This window comes from Anguilla rostrata, chromosome 8 (genome assembly GCF_018555375.3).
Source record: "Anguilla rostrata isolate EN2019 chromosome 8, ASM1855537v3, whole genome shotgun sequence".
Taxonomy (NCBI): domain Eukaryota; kingdom Metazoa; phylum Chordata; class Actinopteri; order Anguilliformes; family Anguillidae; genus Anguilla; species Anguilla rostrata.
The window spans coordinates 16354974-16371554 of NC_057940.1; the positions used below are offsets into that span (position 1 = coordinate 16354974).

At 41.6% G+C, this 16581-nt stretch overlaps 1 protein-coding gene across 4 annotated transcripts in view; it reads left to right on the forward strand.

Moving 5' to 3' along the window:
• Positions 1 to 16581, forward strand: part of LOC135260953 (sodium channel protein type 4 subunit alpha-like) — an 86776-nt gene that overhangs the window by 49310 nt on the left and 20885 nt on the right. For all 4 annotated transcript variants that reach the window (XM_064346716.1, XM_064346714.1, XM_064346713.1 and 1 more), the window contains 3 exons: positions 3125 to 3298; positions 4509 to 4865; positions 14094 to 14531. In XM_064346716.1, the coding sequence (XP_064202786.1) occupies positions 3125 to 3298; positions 4509 to 4865; positions 14094 to 14531 (969 nt within the window). The remainder of the gene's footprint in view (positions 1 to 3124; positions 3299 to 4508; positions 4866 to 14093; positions 14532 to 16581) is intronic.

Here is a 16581-nt window from a genome sequence, read left to right on the forward strand (position 1 = left end):
AAATCCCTCATCTTCATAGCATTTAATTTATTTTCCATTTAATTAAATTTATTGAACATTTTATGCTGTTCATAATGAACTTATTCACAATTGCTGCACTCAACTACTGTCCCTCCAGTTAGCCTTATGCATAACATGACATATAATGCTTTTTAATCTGGAGGCTGAGTGCAGAAGGTGCCGGAAAAAGGCAATGTATGCGTCTGAGTCACCATGTGTTTCCCGGGAATCCTGGGTACACAAGGACCCTTGGTCAAGTGCGAAATGAGATCAGGGCCACAGCTGAGACTGACCGGTGAATATCCACAGGGACAAATGTGCAAGTCTGTTGAGGTGGTGCAGCCAGCAGCCTTGAGTCAGTGCAAATGCTCCCATGGAACGAAGACATCTGAGACTGAGATAAACAGGCTGACTGTTTTTCCTATTTTACCTCCAGCTAGTTTTACTTGTAATGACTGCGCGTGTGTGTGTGTGTGTGTGTGTGTGTGTGTGTGTGTGCCTGAGTATGTGTGTTTGTGTGTTTGCATGTGTGAGTATGTGTTTACATGTTGCATGTATGTGTGTTTGTGTGTGCTTTTGATTATGTGTGTGTTTGTGTGTGCAGGTGCGTGTGCATGCATACTGTGCTGTTACTCAGCTACAGAACAAGTAGCTTTGAGCTCCCAAAGCACAGTTTCTGTTACAGTATTTTGCATCTGGTCTGACACTTCCTCATTGCAAAAGATAACAAGTGACATCACCAAAGGCTATCGAATTTATTTGAGAGTAATCTAGCATTTTCTCTTCAAGTAGAGAGAGAATCTGTGGGAAATTTAAAGTTATTTGAAAAATTGAAAAATCTTAAGTGCAAAATAATGCATAAAAGGAATTCCCCTCATAGTCTTTTGCTGCACGATTTGAAGTTGCTTATTTGCTTACTTCGCCTCTTTCAGGCTAACCTTACATGCTGATGAAATAGGTTGTCAGGTTACGTACAAATGCATTTATGAACTGAGATTCGACTCTTCCCATAACAGATAATGAGATTATTAGCATATGTTATGGGATATGATGCTGTTGTAGGATTACTTCTCTATACAGTCCATGAGCCTTTTAGAATTTAAGTGCTCATTTATTCACCATCTTCTTTCTGTTATTGACATCCAGGCAACCACAGTGTAGTGTAGTGGCTTGTACAGAGAGCTTATTGACAGACTGTGTCTCCCTCTTTGAGGAACCTTGTTCATTATGGTACTGTATCATTGGATATGCTGATAGAGTAGTCCATAAATCCACAAGGAATGGACAAATGGAAGATTTTATGCCCCATGTTTTATTAATCATTTCTTAGAATTGTTTTCTAGTATTTGTCATGGAGGAACTGAACTGGGTTTTTTAAGTGCAAAGATGAAGAAAGAGAGTACAGTCCTATGGCTCTTTCTCCATTCCTTGGCTGAACTGACTCTTGGTTTTTGATAAAAATATAAAAAAACCTTGTTGGAGCCATGCCTTCTGGAGTCTCTCCTGAATAATTACACCAATTTTCCTCTCAAACTGCTCTGACTACATGCATATTCTCACATTAATGAGACAGCGGCATTAAATACCAAAGATAATGAGGTCTACACGACACATCCACTGAGCTAATTAATTAATGTAAATGAAAAAGCAAGCACTACTGTTTGTTGAAAGGTGGGCCTGAAATGCTCAGTGCTTGAAGGGATTGTTAACACCAATGAACATATTACACTGAGGACTGGGTAAACTTTGAATCACCCATCTTGGCGATGTATATATAGTTACAGCTTCTGAAATATCAGGGTATCAGTCTGAAATCCGGGATGACCACAATGTCTGCTTGCTTCTGTTCTTTTCTTTTATTCAGCAGCCCAATCAGGCTTTGAAAACAAGGTGTGTGGATCCTTTAGCCAATAAAATTATTTAAATTATTCACAGTGCTGGAACACCAAAAACTGGCAGACACTGTGGCTCTACAGGACTGCCACTCCTGTCCTAGATTATAGGTACAGAGCAGTGCCAATTAAAATTAATAAAATGACACTGCAATTATATATTAATATCATGCTAGGTTGCAAAATTTCTTTAAAATGATTACAACAGAAAATGATGTTAATAAAGTATAACAGGTGGCACAGACAGTGCTGAGAGTACAGTATTTTATTTTATATTTTTGCTTAAATTTGTTGCTGAAACTTATTATGCTCCTGTTAAACCCATCTCATTGACCACTCAGCGCATCACAAAGAGAGCATTTTAGCAGGGTTAAACCAAGGTCACAAAACAAAAATAGACAAATGAATAAATAGAATAACAAAGGGCGCAGATCAGCCCAAACAACTGGGCTGAATGAATGCCTAATGAAGCCGTAGAGGTCTCTTGGTCTGCTAAGTTTCTTCAAAGTCAGGCCACTAAAAAAGCTGCACACTCGGTTCATGCTCTGTACTGACCCGAACCCCCCACCCCCCCCACCTCTCCCATCTGTACGGCACGTATCCAGTGTCACAGCAAGGTGTGTGTCTCTGACAAACAGCAAGCAGACCAGGATCAAAGAAATAAATTCATAAACAGAATTCTGTTCTATCACAGCCTGTCTTTTCCGCACGGCTACAGAACACGTTCTCGCCGTCACAAGAGCAGAAGTAATGCTTTGATAACTGCCGTCTCGAGCCCCAGAGCACAGGGAGGCGGTTAAAGTGATGATCTCCACATGCAAGCAATGAGCACTTATCCTACAGCTGCACTTCATTTCATGATGGTTCAAAAGCATGTTCATAAATCAAGGCAGTAGGTGACTTTGTGAGCTGACATTGAACATACTGACCGTTTATGTGGGCATGTCACATGCAAGTCCAAAAAAAAACCTTGTCGACTTCTTTCCAGGAACCCCTAACATTAATTTAAAATATATCTTAATATGTAGCAATAATTTCTAATTTAGCGTATAATCACAGAATGGGTTTTGGTGCCCTGTTAATACCTTTTTGACAACAATAACAATGACTATTTTGCCGGACAGAGATCTGCCATCTTAGGAGCCACTAGATCTGAATTCTAAGATTAAATTGCGGGTTTTTGTTTTTTTTTGTAATTGTGGGATTTTTTTTTTTTTTACTGCTGCTGCTAGGTCTTCACTGGAATCTTCACAGCAGAGATGGTGTTTAAGATTATCGCCCTGGATCCATACTACTACTTCCAGCAGGGCTGGCACATCTTTGACAGCATCATCGTCAGCCTCAGCTTGATGGAGCTGGGTTTGTCCAATGTGGAGGGCCTGTCCGTTCTGCGATCCTTCAGACTGGTAGTGTGCCCCTTATCAACCTCAGTTACAAAGTCATTCGCAGTGACCCCGGTTGGTAAAAGTTTGTTTCAGCGTGTGACCAGATGAACAGACAGAAAGATGGGTGGAAAGGCAAATAGCCATTCTGACTGTATATCCTGGCTACATATGCAAACTCTGTAGACTGGTAACACAAAGCCAACTCTGTCAAAATAATTCAGGAGCATATGAACATTTGTGGAAAAGAGCCTTCTAGTTGCTGGCAGTAAGGTGTAATGAAATTTAACTGAATTCAAATAGAACAGAATTTAACCTGAATTGGAGTTAATATTCACCTGAATAAAATGATATGTAAAATGCAAGTCTCCATGAATAAGAGCTACAACTAAAAAGGTAAAAATGCATAATGTATATGTCAATGTATATTTAAATCAACCCATCTACCTTATGTGAATTTTTATAGAGTTCTCAATCACAGACACACAAAACACACGCGCGTGCGCTCGCACACACATACACAGTAAAAATGTTACAGTTTTTCGCTGAAATGATTAGTCACGGCTCAATAGGATTTGGAAAGCAGGTTGCACATTTTATCAGCAAGCAGATCTAGTGAGGTATGTGCCACGCTGCCTATCCAGTGTGTGTTATCTCCGTTCCCTTAAATGCTTCTCAGTGTCTCATGGATCAGGGAGAAATATGAGACAGGGGCAGGATAAAGTGGTCTTTACATTATGAGGTTTGTGTAATGGGCTTTTTAAGATCGTCATTGCTCATGATATTAGCGCTGGTGGGCAGATCTTGCCCTCATTGTAAATGAGTTGATGGCTGTAAATGCAAGGCCAGTTATGAATCCCACTCTCCTACTGCATGTATTCTCAAGCCTTTGGGTTGATTCATTTTGAGTAATGTTAGATTTGTGTGGGTACAGTGGTGGTGTACAGTAGCATTAGCAGGACAAGATAATGCTTCATAATCATAAGTTTACTCTGCTGGATTCAATCAATATCTTCTCTTAACTTTAAGGAAAAGCCGGCAAAACTTTGACTTACAAACACAATTTGTCAAGTGAACTTTTGGTGACTGTTGTATCCACCAAAAACCATTCATATGGAAAAACCAAACACTGCCATGTAATTGTGAATAAGAGCTGAGGAGTAATGTTCATTAAATTCAGACCGTCGCGGTCTTAATGGTGAATGTCTCATTAAATGGTGTGTTTGTGCTGCAGTTGAGGGTCTTCAAGCTGGCCAAGTCCTGGCCTACCCTGAACACTTTGATCAAGATCATCGGGAACTCAGTGGGAGCCCTCGGCAACCTGACCCTGGTCCTGGCCATCATCGTCTTCATCTTCGCCGTGGTGGGCATGCAGCTCTTCGGGAAGAACTACCAGGACTGCGTGTGCAAGATCTCCAAGGACTGCACGTTGCCGCGGTGGCACATGACGGACTTCTTCCACTCCTTCCTGATCGTGTTCCGGGTGCTGTGCGGGGAGTGGATCGAGACCATGTGGGACTGCATGGAGGTGGCCGGACAGCCCCTCTGCATCCTCGTTTTCATGCTGGTCATGGTGATTGGAAACCTGGTGGTGAGTCACGGTCACGCTCTTTTGTCTGCATTGGAGACATTATTCCCTGGCTTTAACTACCAAATCATCTGTTGTTATCATTTTCAGATCATTGTGATTGTTATAGTTGGCCCTTTTGCATGCTGGCTAAACAGTGATTTTCAAAATGTATTTGCTGTCAGTAATGTTTGTATATTGTTGTAGTTAACAGCCTATGGCTTCCATAGGCTGTTAACTGAGTTTTGGCCAAACGAGAAAGATTCAACGATGAGATGATACTTCACTGAACGATTGCATAAAGGGAAATACGTTTTCAACAAATAGGTGCTATGCCATGGTATAGTTATTCTTCTGAATTCGATCTGCATGGAATCCTGGTACTGTGTGCTTGCATATCAGCCACTGCTCCCAGGCGTTCCAATGCACAAAAAAAAATCAGGCACCAACCTTGGTGACTCATGGCATGTTGGCTGACTTCATTCACTCCAGGTCCCTATCACCCCTCAGTAATAACACGCTCTTTGAGTTGTCTCTGTAGTCTGAGTTGTGATGTTGTGTCGTGTAAAACAAGCCCAAAGGAAGCTTGGCTCGTGGCGGCAGGTGCTGTGGAGATTGAGAAACAGAGGGTCCGCTACATCGTGTGCCATGAATTAATCAATCTCTGCCGCTGATGAGAACAGATAGGCTTCTGGTTTGTGCACCTGTGTGAATAATCAGGATTATTCAAAGTGGAATATGCTGCTCTCTGGAGGAGTGGGAGTGGCAGCAGCTGACCACTGACCTTTCTGTAAATGGTTCCAGTATAGTTACACAGAGTCTGTATGCCTGCAGAAATGATGTCGCAGCATGGGAGGAGTCACTGAGGTGTGAAACGTATCCGATGGACTTGAGTGGCTGTGATCCAGCAAAAATCACTTTGAAATTACATTGACCTAATGGGCCTGTTCCAAACACTTAATGCTTGCAAAACACTCTTACATAAGACTAAATTTGAAATGTAGGAATAAAGTATTAGATAATTTTTTTGCACAGGCACCAGTGGAACTCACTGTACATCATAACATCATAAATGTTCTGTGACTCTTAAACAGTGTTATTTTATTGGAGGAACATATACTTTGGTGATGAACAGTAAGTAGTAGCCTTTCCTGGATGTGTATGCCAAGGCCCACATTCATTAAACGACTCAGAGTAGGACTGCTGATCTAGGATCAGGTTTCCTCTTGTCTACAGCTCTATCTTTCATGAGCTGAAAAACTGATCCTAAATCAACACTTCCTTAATAACTGCCACTTCCTTAAATCTCACATAATTAAATGAAAGTGCATCGGTGTAAATTTGTTTCTCAGCCGATGCTGATTTGTACGATCTGACCACGCTCCACAGACATGAATGGATGACCCACACCTTGTCTTCCACCCCTGCGCCCACTCTCCAGTTCTGTGCTGTCTGTGGTTTTGGACTGCTATCCGTCTTCTCTGATTATGAGCGACGCTTGGCAGTCCGTGGTTGGCGGCTGACGAGCAGACCTGCTGGTGTGAAAAGGCTTCGGATGCGGCCGGCCCTCGTCGCCGCTATCACGCAGCCGCTCTGCCTAGCCGGCCGGATGAACGCAGCTGTGCTTTATGGCCCTTATTTGATGTGTCTGTGGCCTCCCCGCCATGACTCACGGCAAGGCGCTAAGCGAACGCTTGTAAATGGCAGGCTGGTTCTGGCTTCTAATTGAGATAACATTTAATGGGATCAGAGGCTTTGAAAAGCAAATGACACTTCGGGACGTGACACCGACGTCAGTGGGCGCACGGCAAATTGTGTTGGATTGGAGGGGGCGTTGTGGGGGGGTGGGGGTGGGGGGGGGCGTGGGGGGGGGGACGGGCGAGTGCACTTCCATAACTCCAAAGGCGGCAGCTGCCCCAGTCGTGGGATATTTTAAGACACTTGATCCTCCTATGACCGGCTGATTCAACATCTGTCCCGTCCTCTGAAGCTGAACGGAGAGGCGTCAGTTTGCCTCCAATGGTGAACCCCCGTCAGGGAGCATGTGGTACCGTGTGCAGACCCAGAACAGAAACCATGATGGAAAAAACCGCTCTTATGGCACACTCATCACTGCGATTGGCACCTTGATTCGGATTACCATCCACTAAAATTCATTCCCATCGTTATCATTAAAACCCATCTGCATATCTTCACTACACCTCATATATACAATTATCTGAATCATCACCTACACTATCACTGTCATCGTTGTCATGACCATCATCGTCATCATCATCATGACTCATGACTGGTGAATGAAAACTCTGTTTTTAAAATGGTTATAACAGCTTTACTTTGATGTTTGTTTCAGCTTACATTTCTGCCTCTCTAAAATGCTAGGATTATTTTCCTTCCTGATACTACCCTAAATCCCTATGGGACTCTGGCCCATTTACCTTACAAAGCACTTGTTTTCTCTGCAGTTTTACTCAGATTTGCTGCTAAAAGAAAGAATTCTGAAACATTTCTGTCCTTGTTGTATTTACATCGACTGCTTAGTGGTCGTATTTCAAAACAGTGTTTTTGAACTCAAACTGTTCTTTCAAACATCATCTAATCATCAACAGAAATTTGAAAGTCAAAATTGGGTCACTAATTATGTAATTAAAACAATTATAATATCTGTATGGGTGGCTACAATTTGAATGAAGCTTGTTTTGTTCCTATAAATATGTTTTCTGCTCACACTAAAAACAACCGTAAATCTGTTTTGTGTGCAGCATGATGGGCACATCTAACTAATTTCCAACTGGAGCACCGCTTCATGCTTAAGCAGGAGTATTCTCCTGTGTTATGTAACCTTTCCAGAATGTCGTTTTCAATGCTTATTTTAAGGGTTATATCAGTGAGAGCTAAACTTGTGAAGTAAGCATTTCTTGAGTTGTGTACCAGATCTATACAATATGTGTAACTATAGAATATGTAAACAGCTGCCATATTTTTTCCAAAACTGAAGTGATGTAAACAGAAGTATTAAGTAGATTTTTATCCTCCATCACAGGCCATGTCAATAATCTCACCAAACACATATTTTACGTGTATGTTGGTGGTGCCTTAGGTTTACCCTGGAGTGCTGGAGGCATCGGGCCAGGCTTATAACTCAGGGAGGCAGAGTACCGCACAGGACCTGAGCTCCTGTAGTGGCCTAATAGTGTTTTGATATTAAGGTCAAATGAGTTGGGCACTGCGTCTCAGATCATTAAAGAAATGAATCTTGTCACTGAATTGACTCCCGTGGCCTCCTCTGTCATTTGGCTCAGCGCCCTCAGTTTATCCACCCAGATGTCGCATTAATATCCAGCTGTGAGCTAGAAAGTCAGAATCTAATGAGCTGAGATCAAATCCCAAATGAAATGTAGTCCCGCTTAGTTCATTTTTAACAGATCAAGATTTACATTCTTTGGGCACCACATTTCAGAAACAGAAAACATTAATTAGATCCCTCCTGTCACTGTGAATGATGTCGGTACAAGACAGTGTAACAGTTTGCATTTGGGAGTATTTTGACTCTCTTGAAGGAATGGAAAACCCAGGACAGAAAACCAGAGCAAGGTATTTGGTTAAATCTACTTTGTGAGAGTCGTTTACCTGTATGCATGCTTAGTACATCAGACCAAATGGTTCACATTCACATTTGTGAAACTCCTGAACAGCTCTGCATTACATTTATCTTTCAGGAATTTAGCAGGCACTGCTATCCAGACCGACTTACACTGTGTAAATTCTTTACGTACAATCCATGTATCCATTTACACAGCTGGATATTAACAGAAGCAATTTAAGTTAGGTACCTTGCTCAAGGGTACAAAGGCAGCACGACTTGAAATTGAATGGAATCTACAACCTACCAGTCAAGTACTATAACCATTATCCAAACTGCCATATTGATTTGTGTTAGAACAGCACATATGTGGATTCCTGAAAATGGTCAGTATCTTATTTTAGCATCTTTTCTCTTGAATGTGACTCAGAATTAATCATTGCCCATTTAATTATACAATTACTGTCTAATCCGTTTTGAAAGTGAAACATAAATGATTAGCAATGTTTGTATTAGTATGTTATTAAGTAATAACAGCTTTGTTCTGAAACTCCATGAGACAGTTTTTATTAAAGGGAAAGGAAATAATACAGTAGATGCCTAGAAACTGTCTCGTAGTGGCGGTTGTATTGTAGCATGTCAATGGTTGCCTATGAAATAATCCCATTACCCAAGTCAGTTGTGCTTAAAAGGGGCTTGCAGCAAATTGCCAATATAGATCTCCGTCGGCCACGGCTCTCTAAATTAGGTTACGTCACATCATTAACTATTATAACCCTCTTATTGTTTTCTGAAGGGCCTGATTTCATTATAAACAAGGCGCTCTGTTGTTTATGACTCACTGGAGAGTTTCCTTGTACTCCAGGCAGGAGGGAAGCAGCCCATGTTCTCTAGCTGGTGCGCTGGAACAAAAATCACTGGGTGTTCCCTGTCACCGACTAAACTGTCTGTGAATCTGACAGAACTTTTTTTCAAATTTGTTTTATTTTTATTAAACTTTCACGTGTACAACAGTTGGTACATGAAGTTACATATGGCATTTGTATAAAGTTACAGATACTTCAAGTCAAAAATAAAATGTAATGTTATGGTACATTGACAAACAAACAAGATAATGTGAAGCCTCCCAAATTGTACAATGTGTCCTACAGAGGTCATACAGTATTATATACATTAGTCAGACCCAGAAATTCTAGTGGTGTTCCACTTCTCAGTGAAAGCACGTACATTACGTTAAACCACGTCTTAATTTTTCAGTTACATCAGTAATCAAGGATTCCCACAATCAAATAGATGGAGGTTCATCCCCAAACCACTTCATCATAATAGCCTTCCTATCCAGCATTAAAAGTGCATGAATTATATCCTTATGATCATTGAGTGAACTCAAGTATGCAAAATAGGGGATTGCCTGCCACCTGCTGTTCAGTTAGTTGCTGCTAAACTTCTCTCATACCTCTTCCCCAAAGAGACTTAATCGCAGTACATTCCCATAGACAAGGCAATCTTGTACCCACAGTTGCATTTGGGACAATTTGGTAAAACACTTGTATTATATTAACTATACATATAGAGAGGTACAGTTAAGCCCAAAATTATTCATACCCATGCCAAATTTTGAGTTATAGTGAATTTTTATTTGACGAATAGGCTGCTGGCTGGAAATTACATAAGAAGGTGACAAAAGACAGTAAGACATTGTGTTATAGATATTAATGAGAAACATTACCTATTTTTATGCTTTTTTTTACATTTTGACAAAACATGTCCAAAATTATTCATACCCTATCTCAGTAATCAATGGTAAAGCCTTTATTTGCCATCACAGCAGTCAAACGGTTCTTATAATTGCCAACAAGCTTTTTGCACGTCTCCACTGAGATTTTGGACCACTCCTCTTTTGCGAAGATCTCCAGGTCCTTGAGGTTGGAAGGCTTACTTGCATTTCCTCAAAAATTTGCGACAATTTCAAAGGGTATGAATAATTTTGAGGGGGCAGGGGGGCCGTTAGAGATTTTTTTTGGAGGGGGGAAACTTCTTATTCACGTGCCATACAGTTTACAGGCTTTTTTTCATCCCTTGTATGCTACAGTATGAATATTAGCCACTTTATAAGGCTCGTTAATGCAAATAGTCTGCTCCTCCAAACAACAAATCATGTGGCTGCAACTCAGTATATAAAGCATTTAGATGTGGTGAAGCATTTTAGCTGTTGTTCAGCCAAACAGTAGAATGGGCAAGACACATAATCTAAGCGACTTTGACCATGGTATGATTGTTGGTGCCAGGCATGGTGGTTCCAGAATCTCAGAATCAGCTGCCCTCCTGGGATTTCCACGCACTACAGTGTCTACAGTTTACAGAGAATGGTGCAATAAATAAAAAACATCCAGTCCTGTGTTGGCAGAAATGGCAATAAAGCTAACAGAAAAGCCACAAATACTCAAATAACAGCTGTTTAGAACAGTGGTGTGCAGAAGGGCATCTCTGAACAAGCATCATATTGAACTTTTAAGCAGATGTGCTACGGCAGCAGAAGACCATGTTGGGTTCCATTCCTGTCAGCTAAGAGCAGGAAAATGAGGCTACAGTAGGCACATGATCACCAAAACAGACAGAAAATTGGAAACACGTTGCCTGGGCAGATGAATCTGAATTTCTGCTGGAACATGCGGATGGTAGGGTCAGATGGTATTTGGCATAAACAGCATGAAGCCATGGATCCATCCTGGCTTATGTCAACGGTGCAGGGTTGATGGTATAATGGTGTGGGGAATGTTTTCTTGGCACACATTAGGCCCCTTAATACCTACTGAGCATCATTTGAATGTCACAGTATACGTAAGGATTATTGCTGACCATGTGCATCCCTTTATGAACACAGTCCACCCTTTTTCAAATAGATAATTCCGGCAGGATAATGTGTTATGTCACAAAGCACACATCATGTCAAGCTGGTTCCATGAATGTGACAGTGACTTCACTTTACTCCAATGACCTGCACAGTCATCAGGTGTAGGTCCAATGGAGCAATAAATGGTCTTTTTTTGGGTGGGTCAAAAAAATGGATTTCACAGTCAATGGGCAAAGTTTGGGGGGGAGGCAGAGCAAAAAATTGGGAGGGGGGCGGGGGCAATCCCACCAACCTAGATCCGACTGCTGGTCTGCAACCACAAAAGAAGTCATTATATTTTTCAAGCTAATACTCATAATAATAATAGCAAACTGATAGGCCTATGGGATGAGCATAATTCTGGGTCCTTGCCCTTTTGTAGGATTAGAGTGATGTTGGCTATGCACATGGACTCCTCAACCCTTAACAAGACACTTGTGATCTTGTGTTTCATTAACTTACAAAAACTCATTAGGAAGTGAAGCCCAGAACTCTTCCCAGACTTTGATGGAGATATAGTTGCATTTATTTCTAAATGGGATGTGGGATGTTCTAATGTTCTGGTTTGGTTAACTGCTAACTGTGGCTGGGGTAGGTCTTGGAAGAAAGCATTATCCATGAACCTGTCTGAGCCAACCTCTGACTCATAATTGTTCATAAAACCTCTTGAATGTATTCTTAATTTTTTGGTAGCCAATTATTCACTTTTTGTTTTCATCATGAATTATTGAAATGAATGTTTTCACTGGAGCATTCCTTGCCAGCCTTGCCAAAAGGTAATTGGGTTTATTGTCGAATTGAAGGATTTTGTTTTGTAGGATTTGATTTTGTTTTGTCTTCCTTGTAATTGAGTTGTGCAGTTCCAAGCTGGCTCCTTTTAAATTCACCAGTGTGCTGTCTGCCTTTGTTAAATAATCCTTCTTCTAGTTATGCTATCTTTCTTTCAATTTCAATTTGTTTTGCTGCCCGCTCCTTCCGCTGCTGACTTGTAGATGAAATAATCATACCCCTCATGCAGGCCTCATATGCATCCCACGCTAGAATCTGTCAAATTAATAAAATTTTACCAGTGAAAGTATGCGCACGATAAATGCACTTATATCCTTCCGAGGCCATGGGACAATGCATGTGTATTTAGCAATAGTGTGCTTCATTATGCATATTATTATATTGTTATATATGTAAACACACACACAGACACACCCAGCACACACACGCACACACACACCGACATACCCAGCACACACACGCACACATACACACACACACCCGTAAATATACCCGTTCATTCCTCAACCAAAGTAAAAGAGCATACCTAGTTTCTGCCTGCTTTGACCGAACATGACTGAATAGATGTCTCTGTATGATGACCACACGCTAAGTACAACTCACCAGTGTTCTATGATAGTGTTCAGGAACTTCAGACTGAACCTCAGTGCCAAAGGGCTTCAGTTCTTCATTAATGCCATGAGCATTGGAACCTGTGTTGTCATTTGTCCACAGATATGCTTGGCTTCCCCTAAGATCCCTTTTATGAGCGTAGCATGCTTAGCGTCAGCCGTACTCCTCACTCGTCCGCTTATTTCAGGCCCATCCTAATGGTGCCTAAATTTGTTACTTGCTAAGACTACGGGGGAAAAATTACTATCATCAGAGTGTTCAGGACAAATAAATGTAACTCACTGTGCACATACTTATTACCCTACAGCGCTTTTCATAGTTATTAACTCCCTCTGCATGGTATAATTTATTTTTGCCCGAAAGTTAAATTGTGCGAGTAATCCCACAGTCAGGAGAAAAGAATTACTATGGGTTGTTTGTGGCCACAGACCTTAAACTAGAGCAATACGGGAAGTTATGAGAGCCCTCTTAGCCACACAATCATTGCTAATCTTCAGTGCCTTTGCTTTTGATGAGCAGGGATTAGTGCATTTACAGTATATGCTGTGGAACATTATGCAGACAGCCAGCATACCTCTGCTGTGGTAGAACATTGATGTGGAATTATACACCCCTGATCGGGTTTGATATGGTTTGCACTTTGAGAGGTCAGAGGAATTTTAAGGGACCACAGGTGCTGACAGTATAGTGGAATCACAACCTTTCAGTTTCAGGAGAATTCCCCACCTCCCTCTGGTGTTTTAAAGCACACACATTTCACTTTCACTCTCTCCTGTATGTGTTTACCTGCATCATCCAGAGCTATTTTTAGAGATGCATCTGAAGCACCCAGCATGTTTAGCCATTAGCTATTACATTTGTTTGCTGCAGTAAAGGTGTGCTTCCAATTTTCCAAGTGTTATTGAAGTTTTATTTATGAGTTGATTATATAAAGAAGATCTAATTGGTTCTTACTGGAATCACGTGATAGAGTGAGGTCTTATGGGCCATGTAGTAGGTCCCATTTACCACGTGCTTTTGGCTCACATGAACTAATTTAAAAACTTGACCACCCAGAGCAAAACATGATTATTGGTTCAAATTAGTGAGTCACTGAATTTTGTCTTGGGCTTCATGAAGCCTCACTCTTCTGTGACTGCTGTGGGTTCAGGTGGCTTTCCTCTTTCTGACCGTTGCATGTGGGAACGAAGAGAAGCTAATTCCATCCTGAATTTGTCTTACCGGCTTCTCATTCTACCCATATTACTGTACCACAGCAGGCTTGAAGAATGTAGCTGATCTCTTTATTTTGCAGTGTTCAGCTTTGTCCCTGACCTGACCTTGGCACACACATACGTGCACTTACGTGTTTTATTGTATAAATATATCCCTGCAGGTGCTGAACCTCTTTCTGGCCCTGCTACTAAGCTCCTTCAGTTCGGACAACCTGTCGGCGCCGGACGAAGACGGCGAGATGAACAACCTGCAGATCGCCATCGCCCGCATCCACTTGGGGGTGGGCTGGCTGCGGCGCACGCTCTGCGACGTCTTCAACGGAAACGTGAAGAGGCGGCAGCAGAAGGCCCGGGAGGCCAGGGTCTCGCTGAAGATGAAGCACCTGGCCAATCACGTGGAGGTGAACGGCGTGGCGGGGGTCATCGGGATCTACGGGGAGAAGTACATCGTCAACGACGACGAAAGCTACATAACCAATCCCAGCCTGACTATCAGCGTCCCAATCGCCCCTGGAGAGTCGGACCTGGAGTATAATGAAGAGGAGGAGGATGAGGAAGAGGAGGAGGAAGAGGAAAATGAGTCATCAGTCCACGAAAAGGTAACAAGTTCCATCCCCTTTGTACTTCTTACGCTTATGTTTTAGAACATAAAGTAAAATATAATTAATTATTAGAAATATTTAATTAAATTAGAAATATTGATATTACATCATATTTAGGAATGCTACAAATGAGTTCTGAAATTTGTTACTGACCTCATTTCTATTAAGGGTTATTTATGTATGATTTATTCATGAGGGATTTCCTATCCTGACATCCTAGATATCCTGTGAAATGTATAAAAATCAGATCTGTGTAGATGCAGAATGTTAAATTTGCTCACCTTCAGGGGTAAATCAACTATTAATGTGACAATAGTAATATTAATATGAAATGCTCTGCTGGATGATCAGACAAATACAGCCTAAAATCTTCTCTAGGTGAAGTGTTCTTACTTTATTTTTTTAACATTGAATCATACAGAGTAGATATAGATGCCTGAGAAGACTGTAATATATTAAAATCAAGAAACTGAGAGAAGATGCTTGAGTGGCCAAGATAAGTGTCTTAAAGAGAGAGTCCACTTTCTGTGCAGAGCAGCTTATGTGCAACCCAGCAGGGGAGCGAAGCGATGGGGAAACAAAGGAATGAACACAGACAGTAAGTGCATTTGTAAAGGGTGTCATTCTTGAAGAGCGCTCTCGCATTGTTGTTTGAGAACATTGTCACAGCCATGATAAGACAGCAGATGACCAGCTCACTAAGTCAGCACCCCCACTGGTCCCGCTGTGTAGAGACAGATTGGATTGTACTGGAACAATATGTTTACTCAGTAGTGTTTTTCAGTTAGGTTTGAATTAGTTTACCAGTGGATTGAATGTCCAGGTGACATTTGTGCTGGGAGCCAGTCTGAATTCATTTTTCACCCTTCCTTTTTCATATATGGCCCAGAGATAGTTGTGTTTAAGCGGAAAATCCCTGCGTATTGCATTGGCTCAGTGTCCAATTTCACATAAAAGGCTTTAATAGATCCGCGAGATTTACTTTATTTCTGCCCTGTAAATGATTGTTTATTGGGATTGAGCTCTGTGATGTGATTAAGCATTTTCCTTACGTGGCTCACACATGGTGTTTTCATAGACACACAGTTAAAATACGACACTACAAACAAAAATAAGAGGATTTTTGGTAAAATAATCCTTGTCTGCTTCATTTATCAGGATATATTTGTTTCTACTACATATACAATTAGAAGTTTTTGCTTTGAAGAATAGTCTTTGTCATTTTCACACGCACACACACACATACACACATACACGCACACACACACACCCACACACATGCACGCATGCACGCACACACACACACACACACACACACACACACACACACACACATGTAGGAATACACACAAGCACACACACTCGCGCACATGCGCACACTCACCCATAGCTGCTCTGCCAGACACAATCAGCGATCTGGAGCAGACATGATTAGCTCTCCCTGATGGGGAGTCAGATTATCGTTTCAATCAGGAGGCCCACTTCACCGCAGTGGGCTGCGAATGCCCTCCTCCGCTCAGACACGGGGCACAGAGGAAGCCACTGCCGCCCATCAAGTAGCCCCGAGCCGCACTCTGTGCAAATGAAGCGCTGATGCACACATCAACAGAGAGATGTGTGCAGTCTGTTTGGGCCTGGGTTCCCTCAGGCTGCTTTCATTCTCATGTTTGGAGCTGAATGCCCTTCAGGATGAGTTAACACCTCATCTAAATGAATCACATACATGGGGATGGTTCTAATGTGATACAGTATCTTGTATTTTCATTATATCATCTCTAATCTGTGTGAAGGTTGAGGCGATTAGGGAAAATAGAGAACTGAGTGGAAGTGGTGTGGGTGTGATTTGTAAATGTTGTGTAATCAGTGTGTAAGTCCCATGTAAGTGATTGCCACTTGAACATGCTTGGCTCTTTCATCCTGTCCATCTTTAAAAACCAAAACCAGTCATTGCTATGCACTCTTAGGTTGCAATGGTTTCAAAAAATATAATAGAAAATTTGAACATAGGTGTTTATAAAACCATGAAAAACAAGGACTCAGAAACACA